The following is a 14,294-nucleotide window of genomic DNA, read 5'->3' as shown; positions in this document are numbered from 1 at the left end:
GTGAACATGATCTTTAATAAGTTTCAGTGTTGTTCTGCACTGTTGTAAATGTAAACATGACCCTTTCATTCAATAAAGTTTTTCAATATAAAAAAAAAACACAACGTCTTCCGGGTCAGTTTTTTTAAGGTGGTCTGAAGAGTACCTGAGGAGGAAAGTCTGATCTTTAATCTGAACCTGTCAGACAGTCACACCTGTGCTGACGTCACACACTGGGGCTCTGGTCACGTGAACAGGTGAACCGGTGAGTAACAGTGAGTAACAAACCGTGACGCGGGAGAGAGCGCCGGTTCCACCTTAACAGGTAGACACGCGGCGGGGCTGCAGACACAGAGCAGGAACAGGCTGACATGGAGCAGCTCGTCACCGGGTACTGCACAGTTCATATTTAAGTAATTATAACATTAATACATTTAAAACCAGAAGTCTAAGATGGACTTCAGAGACGCCAAGAGTCAGGTGAAGCTTCTGCTCAGCCAGGTGAGGCCAGGCGAGCTGCACGCGCTGCTGCGGTGGCTCCGGACCTCAGGTAACACACGCACACACACACAGTTTACTTAAAACTAAGTTATATTAACATAATCCTGTTTGTTATTAACCTTTAGTGTCTGTTTGTTTCATTTTAGTCTCTTTTCTTCTTCCTGTTGTGATAACTGTGTGTGTGTTGATGCATGTGTCCTAAATGTAGTCCAGATTGTGTATCTGAGTGTAATCAGTGAATTTGCAGCTCAGCTCCTACAATAAGTCTAAAATACACTGTGGAAACTAAATAGTTACATTCAGACTGTTCAGGTCCAAAAATGCTCCATTGAAACCCATTCAAACTGACATTTTTGATCCCACAGCCATCAGAGCAGAAAAACAGGACTTGTATTATTTCTGGGTGTCATTCTGGGCTTTTGACTCTGAATTTGTCATTTTGACTATTTTCCACCTGATGAGGTCATTTTGACCATATTTGGCATATGGAGGAAATACATGCTATTTCCACTAGGTGACCTGTCACAGTCAATGTAGCTGCTGATCACTGACATATCCCAGACTGTCAGCAGCTACACTCACACACTGACATATCCCAGACTGTCAGCAGCTACACTCACACACTGACATATCCCAGACTGTCAGCAGCTACACTCACACACTGACATATCGCAGACTGTCAGCAGCAAAAATAATATGTACATAAAATGTAGTATATTGAAAATATATATATTTTTAAATTAATGGATTTTTTTTTCATCTCATGACAAAAACCTGGCATTTAAAGGGTTGAAATTCTGAAAATTAATGAATATTTTTTTATTTATGATGAGGACTGATGTTGGTTAAAATACCACTCAATGACAGTACAAAATCATATCTATGTATAATATTTTTTATAGCTTGATTTTGAAAAGTACGTTTTGTTTGCATGGAGCAAAAACTCAAAGTTGTGACTTTAAATGTTAGTTAATATTGGCCTGTCTGGGCCTCTGTAGTCCTGACCTGCTTTTATTCTGCAGATGAGCTCGACGAGTTTTTGTCCAACAACAACAGAACAATTCTGCAAAACATCTCTGAGGAGCTCCGAGCACACCTGCCGCCCGACGCCATGCTCCCCTCTGAGACCACCGCCCACGCCAAGGTACTGCAATACTACTGCAATACTACTGTATACTCTAAGGTACTGTAGTACTGTAAAATTTCACTAAACAGGTACTACCCCTCTGAGAGGACATTGATAAGGATGATAATGTTATCGATGAAGCCGAGGATGTTGTTGTTGATGAAGATGTTGTTGTTGATGAAGATGAGGATGTTGATGAAGATGAGGATGTTGTTGATGAAGATGAGGATGTTGTTGTTGATGAAGATGAGGATGTTGTTGTTGATGAAGATGAGGATGTTGAAGGAGATGAGGATGTTGTTATTGATGAAGATGAGAATGTTGTTGATGAAGATGAGGATGTTGTTGATGAAGATGAGGATGTTGATGAAGATGAGGATGTTGTTGAAGAAGATGAGGATATTGTTGATGAAGATGAGGGTGTTGTTGAAGATGTGGATGTTGTTGATGAAGATGAGGATGTTGATGAAGATGAGGATGTTGATGAAGATGAGGATGTTGATGAAGATGAGGATGTTGTTGAAGAAGATGAGGATGTTGACGAATGTTGATGAATGAGGATGTTGTTGAAGAAGATGAGGATGTTGATGAAGATGAGGATGTTGATGATGAATGAGGATGTTGTTGAAGAAGATGAGGATGTTGATGAAGATGAGGATGTTGATGAAGATGAGGATGTTGATGAAGATGAGGATGTTGTTGAAGAAGATGAGGATGTTGTTGAAGAAGATGAGGATGTTGACGAATGTTGATGAATGAGGATGTTGTTGAAGAAGATGAGGATGTTGATGAAGATGAGGATGTTGATGAAAATGAGGATGTTGATGAAGATGAGGATGTTGATGGAGATGAGGATGTTGTTGTTGATGAAGATGAGAATGTTGTTGAAGAAGATGAGGATGTTGTTGATGAAGATGAGGATGTTGATGAAGATGAGGATATTGTTGATGAAGATGAGGATATTGTTGATGAAGATGAGGATTTTGATGAAGATGAGGATGTTGTTGAAGAAGATGAGGATGTTGTTGTTGATGAAGATGAGGATGTTGTTGAAGAAGATGAGGATGTTGTTGAAGAAGATGAGGATGTTGATGAAGATGAGGATGTTGTTGAAGAAGATGAGGATGTTGTTGATGATGAAGATGAGGATGTTGTTGAAGAAGATGAGGATGTTGTTGAAGAAGATGAGGATGTTGATGAAGATGAGGATGTTGTTGAAGAAGATGAGGATGTTGTTGATGAATGAGGATGTTGTTGAAGAAGATGAGGATGTTGATGAAGATGAGGATGTTGTTGAAGAAGATGAGGATGTTGTTGATGAATGAGGATGTTGTTGAAGAAGATGAGGATGTTGATGAAGATGAGGATGTTGTTGAAGAAGATGAGGATGTTGATGAAGATGAGGATGTTGTTGATGAATGAGGATGTTGATGAAGATGAGGATGTTGTTGAAGAAGATGAGGATGTTGTTGATGAATGAGGATGTTGTTGAAGAAGATGAGGATGTTGATGAAGATGAGGATGTTGATGAAGATGAGGATGTTGTTGAAGAAGATAAGGATGTTGTTGAAGATGAGGATGTTGATGAAGATGAGGATGTTGATGAAGATGAGGATGTTGATGAATGAGGATGTTGTTGAAGATGAGGATGTTGTTGAAGAAGATAAGGATGTTGTTGAAGATGAGGATGTTGATGAAGATGAGGATGTTGATGAAGATGAGGATGTTGATGAATGAGGATGTTGTTGAAGAAGATGAGGATGTTGATGAAGATGAGGATGTTGATGAAGATGAGGATGTTGTTGATGAATGAGGATGTTGTTGAAGAAGATGAGGATGTTGTTGAAGAAGATGAGGATGTTGATGAAGACTCTAAATCTGCGAACTAAATAATAAATAATAAATAATATATTAATTCACACTGACATTTCATCTTCCAAAAAGTCATCTAAAACAATAATTCAGATATGGTAAAGTAACCACAGCATCGATTATATTGAATGACAAATATGCGTATATATGTTAATTTTAATATATTGTTTTTTATTTCACATACATATAAAACATTTAATGCTTACATATATGTATCAACTGTAATAAATATTATGAATATTTATACGTTTTTATTTGTTCTTTTACAATGCCCTCTGATAACGGCAGTGTTGCAAGACACGGGAAAAAGTACAAATCATTTATATTTGTATTTGTAGGCTATATGAAGAATATTTTTACCTCTTTATGTGAGTATCAGACAGCCCCTCTGACCAGGAACTGAAGCCGCTTTATGCACCCGTGCTCTCCTAAACCCACCAACTCCTCAGACAGAAACAAGAGTTTTACCTGACAGAAGATGGGAGTTTCTGGTGTCGCTGCCTCAGTTGGTTAGTTTTTTTTGTGTTATTGTGAAACTTTGCCGAATGTAAAATAACTTTTTAAAACAATAAAGACATGTAGGTTAGGGTTATTCTTTTTCTGACGTCGCCCTGGTTCCCTCATCGAAAAGCCTCTGGGATTTTTCCGTTGGATTTTGGATCATTGCTGAAAATAAGCTCTGTGGTGAACAAATGATTGACAATTATTCTTACGTATTTTGTTTAGCGTCAATGTCAACTTTATTTATATAGCACAGCAAAGTCAACAAGTGTGTCTTAAGCAGAGTTTTAAAGGTGGAGAGGCGATTCGCAGTCCTCACAGTGGGAGGTAATACGTTTCACAGAGTGGGAGCTGCAACTGCGAAGGTTGATCTCCTCCAGTTTTTAAAAAGGATCGAGGAACGTCCAAGAACACCTGGTTAGCTGACTGAGGACTCTGGAGGGCTGATGCAGTGTAATAAGGTCAGACAGGTATTCAGGGACCAGCCCATTCAGAGCCTTAAAAACAAATAACAGGATCTTAAAATCGATCCCGTACCTAACCGGGAGCCAGGGAAGTGCAGAGAGTACCGGAGTTACGTGCTCGCGTTTCTTCGTCCCAGTAGGGAGACGAGCTGCAGGCGGTTACGCTGTGATCGGTCAGTGCCGACACGCAGGGAGGTACAGTAATCTGAGCCAGACGTAAATAAAGCACGGCTAACTTTTTCCAGGTCTTTGTGTCTTAGATGGACTTGGCTCTGGCCAGAAGCCTCAGCTGAAAGGCTCTCTGTTTCGTTTTCATTTAATTGTAAGAAATTTAAATCCATCCATGTTGTTCAGTAAGATAATCTTTACTAATGAACACCACTAAAGACTTCTTGACATTTTTCACCCTTTCAGGATTTTTGCAGCCTAAATACACTCAGCAGAAGTAAAAAGCGACTGTTAGGCTACAAACAAACGACACCACCGTCACATGACGAAATGTCTCCACCACAGCGAGGCCGTAAAGCTGCGTTCGGCCCGATGCCGTTCTATAGTCTGACTTGGCTGCTTGTTAGTGACCGTCTTTTTTAAGATACATAAAAGCTTCAGAGTCAACAGCGGGGGATTTACTGACGTAATTTATATCAGAGAACAAAACGTGAAAATCTCTTCAGATTTTCTGACCTTATTTCACACCAACAGCACATTAAAAAACACACTGACTTTGAGACGAGTGAACGGCAGATGCTGAAATTTTTAGGACTCATTCCTGGGCTCTCTATGAACCACAACCTGAAGGCCAATAATGATTGGTGCATGTGGGTGTGGCCTAGTCAGCATTTGCCTTGTTATGTCTTTGCTCGAATTAGTGTGAGCGAAATGACACTCCAGTGTTTTTTTTTAATCGTTATAACGTCTGTGTTTAACGATACAAACAAATACTAATAATGCAACAATAACAATAATACTACATTTTTAATGACATTTAGACAAAAAATCATTCAGAGTAATAAAATGTTCATTCTGTGTAACAGATAATATTTATGTAAAGATGAAAAATGCACGTATTGATCCAGAAATCATTGAGATTTTCTGGACCAACAATTGAGTAAACTAATTTTGATGGTAAAAGAAATCCAATTGCTTATAAAAAGTTTTCGTGAACAGACAGGATAAAACCCAATGTTTGTGATGATGTTTCCAAAGTGTAAAGGTGTACAATGAAAAAAATAATCATTTTAGGGGTTGAATTGCTTATTGTTCTGTCTAATTGATGTAGCTGTTAACCTGCCTGACATGATTAATTTGTTCTTAGCTGTTGTTACACTGAATGATTTTTTATTGGGGTGGTTTTATGTAAATCATATGTCTAATAATTCTTATTTTAGTTAAAATTATAAAATTGTAAATTTTACATGCCCGTGTTCCGTAAAAAGGTGAAATGGTAAAATGTGTTTGACTTTTAATTTTAGGGTGTTGAAAACACGATTACGTCTTTGACCCAAATGTAAAAGCTCTGGCTGATGTTCCAGATGCAGCAGCGTTCTCGGCCGACGGTCCACGTGGATGGTTTCTTGTACGATGAGGATCAGGTGGACATTCTGTGTGAAGAGGGAACCATGAGTCGCTCCTACTGTCTCACCTGTGGATCCTACAGAACCGCCCCTCTGGGTCAGAACATCATCATCATCATCATCATCATCATCATCATCATCAGTCCCCTGACCTCCGTCTGTTCCTCATCATGTTCTCCTTCCTGTCGTTCTCCTGCAGACTTCATCTCTCACTCCTTCTCCATCTCAGAGCTTCAGTTCCTGTTTGAGAACGTTCTTCCGGACCTGAGTGGACGGATGGTTGTGGACGTCGGCTCCAGGCTGGGAGCTGTTCTGTACGGGGTCAGGAGAACACACACACACACACACACACACACACACACACACACACACACACACACACAGGAGAACACACACACACATAGGAGAACACACACACACATAGGAGAACACACACACACACAGGAGAACACACACACACACACACACACACACACACACACACACACACACACACACACACACACACAGGAGAACACACACACACACACACAGGAGTACACACACAGGAGAACACACACAGGAGAACACACACACACACACACACACAGGAGAACACACACACACACACACACACACACACACACACACACACACACACACACACACACACACACACACACACACACACACAGGAGAACACACACACACACACACAGATAGGAGAACACACACACACACACACACACACACACACACACACACACACACACACACACACACACACACACACACACACACACACACACACACAGGAGAACACACACACACAGGAGAACACACACACACACACAGGAGAACACACACACACACACACACAGACAGGAGTACACACACACGCGCGCACACACACACACACACACACACACACACAGGAGAACACACAGGAGAACACACACACACACACAGGAGAACACACAGGAGAACACACACCCACACACACACAGGAGAACACACAGGAGAACACACACACACACACACACACACACACACACAGGAGAACACACACATACACACACACACACAGGAGAACACATAATGTACATAACATGCATCTGTGTGCGTCCGTGTGTGTGTTAATGTGAGTGTGTTTCTTCAGGGTCATGTGTTCAGCTCAGCGTCTCACCTGATTGGTCTGGAGATCAATGAGGAGTTTGTGAATCTGCAGAGAAACATCCTGCAGAAATACAAGATGACCGACCGCATCCAGGTACACACACACACACACACACACACACACACACACTAAAACCCAGCAGAACCTGCTGAGTGTGTTCTCCTGCAGGTTCTCCACACTGACGTATGTCTGCAGAACGTTCTGCTGCAGAGCGCAGATGTTCTCATCTTGAACAACGTGTTCGAGTTCTTCATGGAACTGGGTGAACAAGTCAGGTCAGGAAACATACAATTTACACACAATGTACACACAGTATACTGCATATACAACCCTGTGTGTGTGTGTGTGTGTGTGTGTGTGTGTGTGTGTGTGTTCAGAGCGTGGAGGTTCATCATGGAGAACTTCAGGAAGAGAGGATCTCTGCTGGTCACAGTCCCCGCTCTGCAGGAGAGTCTCAGCACTCTGCAGGTAACACACACACGTGCACGCACACATGTACAGTCACACACACACACACTCACACACCGAGTCATCATGTTGTCACTTGCTGTTTGTGTTCGTCAGGAGGCTTTGGCACCTGACTGGGTGGAGGAACTTCCTGTGGACTATGACGTTTTTGTGGGCGGAGACTCGGACGCCGACTCGCTCAGACAGATCCACCTGTACAGAGTCATGTGACCTGGACTGGTTCAAAGGTCTGAACTGGTCTGAGGTGGTCTGATGTCTGGACTGTAGTGGACCAGAGTCCTCAGGTCCGGTCCACAGACGTGTCTGACCTCAGGTGACCTCATGTGTCATGTGGAAGTAAAACGGAGCGTTTGGGAAATGATGACATCACTTCCTGAATCCACACAGAGCCAGTGGTTGTGTACCGAGCTCCAGAAACAACAGAGGACGGTTTGTTTGTTTGTTTGTTTGTTTGTTTGTTTGACATCTTGAAGCTTCAGTCTGTGACCTCTGACCTGTCCTGAAGAGTTGACATGATTTAATAACTGTCAGTTTGTGTTGATCGTTGGTTCCCTCAGACTGTCAGTCGTCTCCGTAACAGTTAGTATTAAAGCAGAATCATTACCGACTCACCGACTGTTGGTGAGTTTGATCGAACAGCAGCTGAACAAACACCGACACAAACGGAGCGTCATCGATACTACCGACACGGAAACAACTCTTCTTCTGCGCCGTCTTTAACGGCAGCTTCAAACCCTCCAGCGCCCCCCGCCGGATCCCCGGTGGCACCACACACAGAACAAGAACCACAAACTGGACTCTTTACTGGGAGAACAAGAACCACAAACTGGACTCTTTACTGGGAGAACAAGAACCACAAACTGGACTCTTTAGTGGGAGAACAAGAACAATGTACATACATAAAGTGAAACATACAGATCAAGAACCACAAATAACAATAATAATAATAATAATAATAATGATGATAATGATGCTTATTATTATATCGAAGAAGAATCGTGTGAACATGATCTTTAATAAGTTTCAGTGTTGTTCTGCACTGTTGTAAATGTAAACATGACCCTTTCATTCAATAAAGTTTTTCAATATAAAAAAAAAACACAACGTCTTCCGGGTCAGTTTTTTTAAGGTGGTCTGAAGAGTACCTGAGGAGGAAAGTCTGATCTTTAATCTGAACCTGTCAGACAGTCACACCTGTGCTGACGTCACACACTGGGGCTCTGGTCACGTGAAAAGGTGAACCGGTGAGTAACAGTGAGTAACAAACCGTGACGCGGGAGAGAGCGCCGGTTCCACCTTAACAGGTAGACACGCGGCGGGGCTGCAGACACAGAGCAGGAACAGGCTGACATGGAGCAGCTCGTCACCGGGTACTGCACAGTTCATATTTAAGTAATTATAACATTAATACATTTAAAACCAGAAGTCTAAGATGGACTTCAGAGACGCCAAGAGTCAGGTGAAGCTTCTGCTCAGCCAGGTGAGGCCAGGCGAGCTGCACGCGCTGCTGCGGTGGTGTGATATCAAACCAATTTACTGACGGTTATCGAAATGTCGTGGAAATCTGTTACACAAACGGGTACAATAACACACAGTGTGTTCAAGGCCTGTTGGAAATGTTTAAATCCAACCATAATTTCTGTTTTTATCATTTTTGGCTATAATAAATTGTGTCATTTTGGTGATTTTTGAGGAAAATATGTGTATTCTTAGGGCATGTTCATAACCCCCCCCCCCAAAAAAACATTCTCTTCAAAAAGTGAAAAAAAAAGAAACTGCCAAAATGTTCTCTTCAAGATTTGTTAGAAGAAAAAAATACCTTGTTCTGTGAGATGGAGCTGCGTTATACATAATATTATGAGAATCTGGAATCTGGAATTCCAGATTCTCGTCTATTAGAGGGAAATTTGGAATATTCCAGATTCTCGTCTATTATTTTAGACGGAAATTTGGAATATTCCAGATTCTCGTCTATTAATTTAGACGGAAATTTGGAATATTCCAGATTCTCGTCTATTATTTTAGACGGAAATTTGGAATATTCCAGATTCTCGTCTACTCATAGGCCCATAGATGAGAAAGTGGAAGTAATTTCAAAGGCTCATATTTCAAAAACGCGGAGCAGAGAGCAGACAGTGGGCTGAATCCTAGTGCATTTGAAAGGACAAAGTAGGCTGGGTCTGAAAGAGGTGTTAACATCAGTACAGCCACAGGTAATGATGACTTATCAAGTGAGAAAAAAACTTCCAAATTCTCATCTACTCATAGACCCATAGATGAGAATGTGGAATTTGTGAGACGGAATTTGGAAGGTGGAAGTTGGATGTCAGAATGTGGAAATTGGAAGGTTTTTTTTTTTTTTTTTTTTTTTTAAATTTTTAATGCTTTATTGATAAAGAACAAAATAACAAAGTATAAACAAGTATGGCAATTTACATTTAACAGACATTGTAATAAAATAAAGAGATTGCCGAGGGAACAACAGCTTAGTGCAAATCATCTCAAAATATAACGAATACATTCGGTGCATCAATGTAAAAATATGAGGTAGAATTAAACCTAAACATATCTTAAAATTAAAATAATATAGTAAAGTAACAAGATAAGAATCATTGATATCACAGGGGGGGGTTCATGTTATTTTCAGCTGATCATTTCAGTGGGGAAATCTTTTAAGATATCATATAATTTCTGTGCTTTTATCGCTTTAAGAAGGTTTAAGGACTTCATGTACATTTTAAACTCATTCAAGAAGACAATAAATTTGGGTGATGATTTTAGTATTCTGTTCTTGTGAATAAAGAATTTGGCTATACATAGAATTACATTACAACAGAGTTCATCATTTTTGTTTTGCAAGATCATACCAAAGGTTACATCATCTCTAGAGATAGAAGCTGGAAATAATGGAACTTTTTGTTTGATCCATTTGTGGATATTAATCCAGAATGTTTGTATTATACCACATGAGAAAAATACATGGTCCGTAGTTTCAATGTTCTTTTCACAGAAAGTGCATATGTTGTCATCAATATTAAAACGTAGTCTAAGTAATTCTTTAGATGGATAAATGTTGTTCATAATTTTAAAGTGTGTTTCTTTCATTTTGGGGGGTATAGGAAATGTCAGGAACATTGTTCTGAGTTTATCAATTGATTTTTTATCAAATTTGTGTAAAATGTCATTTTTGTTTTGTCTGCCGGGAAAAGATTTTTCAGTAAGGCAGTTTCTTATAAAGTTATTATTACATTTTCTGTCCAGGATTGAAATCCCCTGTATTGCCAGTGGGGCTGGTTGTGGCGTTATAGGTTGGTGTGCCAGTATGTTTCTTATTAGAAATATATATTTTTGAGGAAGTGCTTTGTGTAAATTAATAAAGTCTGATTTTGAAGGGTTGAATTTATGTTTAGTGCAAAATTGTTGATAATCCAGAAGATTACCACTGGCATCCATTAAATCTATTATGGACCATATATTTTTCTCATACCAGTCCCCATAAAATAAGGATTTATTTCGGTACAATACATATCTATTATTCCAAATCATAGAGGTATGGGGTGAGAAATGATGCACATATAACATTTTCCAGTATAACAGAATTTGTTTATGGAACTCTGATAATGATATGGGTAGTTTATCGATATTAAAGTCCGCCATGAGAAGACATTTCAGTCCTCCAGTCTTATTAAATATGGAATTTGGGATACAGTACCAAAATGAGTTGCTGTGTTTGATCCAAGATTTTAGCCAGTTAATTTTTAAGGTTCCATTCAGGCAATCAAAGTCAATAACTTTTAGGCCACCATCTTTAATGTCTTTAACCATATTGCTTTTTTTCATATAGTGTGGTTTGTTTCTCCAAATAAAGTTGAGATTGATTTGGTTAATAGATTTTATTAGTTTTTTTGGAATGGCATTAGAGTAAGCCGGGTAAATACATCTTGAGAGACATTCCATCTTGGTTAAGTAAATCCGGCCAAGTATTGAAAGGTCTCTTTGGAGCCATGAATTTAATTTGGCTTTACTCTCTTTTACTTTATTTTCTACATTTAAGGATTGACTTTGTTTTTGGTTTTTTGTCAGGTAAATTCCCAAGTATTTGATTTCTGACTTGATAGGGATATTGCAGATGTCTTTTAGTGGTGTGTCATGAATTGCAAGTAATTCACACTTGTTTAAGTTCAAAGTTAACCCTGAAGCTCGGGAGAATTTTTTAATTCTTTCAATAGTTATTGGAATCTGAAATTTGTCTTTTAGGAATATTGTTGTGTCATCAGCAAGTTGGCTGATGACAATATCGGTACCCAATACATTTAATTTCTTAATATCATTACAATTTTTAATGTAAATCGCCAACATTTCTGTGACCAGAATGAATAAATATGGTGAGATGGGACAACCCTGTGGAATCCCTACATTAACATTAAAGCTGGGGGTGGTGCCTTGAGGTAGTGTGACACAGCTGCTGATATCCTGGTACAGACCACCAACTAAGTTCCTAAATTTGACTCCAAAGCCTAATTGTTCAAGAACTTGGAAGATAAATGAGTGCTCTACAGAGTCGAATGCTTTATAGAAATCTAAAAAGAGAAGAAAACCATCATCTATAATTTGATCACTATATTCAATGATGTCCATTACCAGCCTAATATTGTTGTGGATTGATCTTCCTTTTAAGAAACCAGACTGTGTTTCTGCAATAAGATTTGAAATCCCTGTCTGAAGACGAATGGTGAAAATGTAGGTGAGTAGTTTATAATCAGAGTTTCTAAGAGTAATAGGCCTTCTGTTTTCGATAAATCTGGGGTCTTTGCCAGGTTTGGGAATTGAAATGATAACCCCATGTCTCATCGTGGGTGGAAGTATACAAGTTTCAAAAATTTCCAGAAATACTTGATGTAGCAGTTCTTTTATATCTTCCCAGAAATGTCTGTAAAAGTCTCCTGTGAGGCCGTCTGAGCCGGGTGCCTTGTTAAGAGACAGCCGACCAATTACTTTGTCCAGTTCAGCCATTGATATTTCTTTATCACATGTTTGTTTGAAGCTGTCTTCAACTTTGGGAATATATTTTTCTATATCCTTTAAAAATGCATGGCAGTCTTCATTAGAGAATTTGGAGCTGTATAGCTGTTTATAAAATTTAAGGATTTCTGAGGAGATTAATTTTGGATCTGTGATTTCTATATTATCAATAATCAAGGAGCTGATGTTATTTTTCCCCTGTCTTCTTTTTTCAAGACCACAAAAGTATGCAGAGTTTTTTTCCCCCTCCTCTATCCATTTAGCTCTTGATCTAATAAAGGCCCCTTGTGCTCTTTGAATATATAATTCATCTAGTTTAGGTTGAAGATTTAGAATTTTCTGTTTGTCGTCTTCAGTAGGGTTAAGTTTATTGCAGTAAACATTTAATTGTTTGATCAGGTCTAATTCCTTTTCCTCAAAGTCTTTTTTAATTTTTTTACTGAATGAAATAGAAAACTGCCGTATTTTATATTTTAAGAATTCCCATTTTTTGACAGGTGTTGATAATTCTTCTGAGTTTAGAATTTCTATAATTAGTGATTTAATCTTTTGACAGTAATCACTATTCTTAATTAGACTAGCGTTAAACTTCCAATATTTGTTTGAATAGGTTCTCCTGTTCTTAGGTCTCAAGAGTAGAGAGATAACACTGTGGTCAGTTAGTGGAGCAGCAGAAATATCAGAGCTGAGGTCACAGCATAGCAAGTGGCTTGCAATTAACCAGTGGTCAATTCTGGATTTATAATTGGAGTTGAACCATGAGAATTGAAATATTCCTGGATTTAAATGTCTCCAAACATCAGTTAGGCTTTGGTCATTGCAAAAGTTAGTAAAAGTGTTGTTTGGATGACTTGCACAGAATTTGGAAGGGAATTTATCATAAAATTCATCATGGACTAGATTTAGATCCCCACCGATTATAACATTATCAGTTGAGTGTATTGATTTAATGTTATCCAAACGTAAGCCAATTTGTTCAAACAGGTTTTTGTTTTCAGCGCTCCCATTGTAACCATAAATGTTGATTAAGATTAATTTTAAGTCATCAAGTGTTATGATAAGTATCAGCCAGTGACCATTATCATCTGCCACATGAGAAATGACCTGACCCTTAAAGTTTTTCAGGAGGATGGCGACCCCTGCTGATCTTGAAGTACCATGGCTGAAATAAGCTTCGTCTCCCCATTGTTTAGACCAGAATGTAACATCTTCAACTTTGGAATGAGTTTCTTGCAGAAAAATTATATTAGCATGTTTCCCTTTACAAAACAAAAAAAAGCTTTTCCTTTTTGTTATGTCTCTTAGACCCCTTGCATTAATAGACATGAGAGAAATGTCATTTTTTAAATGGAACATATAACACAAAACAAACAAAGACTGAGATGAGTTATCTGAACTGTTTTAGAACAGGAATGAACTGTTATCTAAAGATACTAAATTTTTGTAGTAGCAAAACCCTGAGTGTATTTACTGCTTATCAAAACTCACTTGCTTTCAGGATAAGATATCCGGTTTATTGTGACTATGGAAAAACCCTCTGTCCATTAATGAAGCCATGGGGGCCTCGGAACATAGTCTTTAGTCCTGCTTTCCTCGCTTGTTCAATTTTTGGCCACACAGCTCTTCGTGCC

At 39.0% G+C, this 14,294-nt stretch overlaps 1 protein-coding gene across 1 annotated transcript; it reads left to right on the top strand.

Annotated features, from left to right (window-relative positions):
- Window positions 1–187: 187 nt before the first annotated feature.
- On the top strand, window positions 188–8,232 carry LOC121938976 (uncharacterized). Its single transcript, XM_088087682.1, has 8 exons — window positions 188–529; window positions 1,503–1,624; window positions 5,976–6,114; window positions 6,217–6,338; window positions 7,156–7,266; window positions 7,342–7,448; window positions 7,551–7,641; window positions 7,738–8,232. The coding sequence occupies exons 1-8, from the start codon at window positions 433–435 to the stop codon at window positions 7,849–7,851; spliced, it is 903 nt and encodes a 300-aa protein (XP_087943808.1). The 5' UTR covers window positions 188–432; the 3' UTR covers window positions 7,852–8,232.
- The last annotated feature ends 6,062 nt before the right edge of the window (window positions 8,233–14,294 follow it).

Source organism: Plectropomus leopardus, chromosome 14 (genome assembly GCF_026936395.1).
Source record: "Plectropomus leopardus strain MGB_pleo_1.0 chromosome 14, ASM2693639v1, whole genome shotgun sequence".
Lineage (NCBI taxonomy): Eukaryota > Metazoa > Chordata > Actinopteri > Perciformes > Serranidae > Plectropomus > Plectropomus leopardus.
The sequence above is the reverse complement of the archived record's forward strand: the minus strand, read 5'-3'. Positions and strand labels throughout refer to the sequence as shown.

Coding starts and splice junctions, on each gene's coding strand:
- LOC121938976 (XM_088087682.1), top strand. CDS start 433: ATGGACTTCAGAGACGCCAAGAGTCAGGTGAAGCTTCTGCTCAGCCAG. Junction 6,115..6,216: donor CTACAGAACCGCCCCTCTGG/GTCAGAACATCA, acceptor GTTCTCCTGCAG/ACTTCATCTCTCACTCCTTC. Junction 7,267..7,341: donor AGATGACCGACCGCATCCAG/GTACACACACAC, acceptor GTTCTCCTGCAG/GTTCTCCACACTGACGTATG.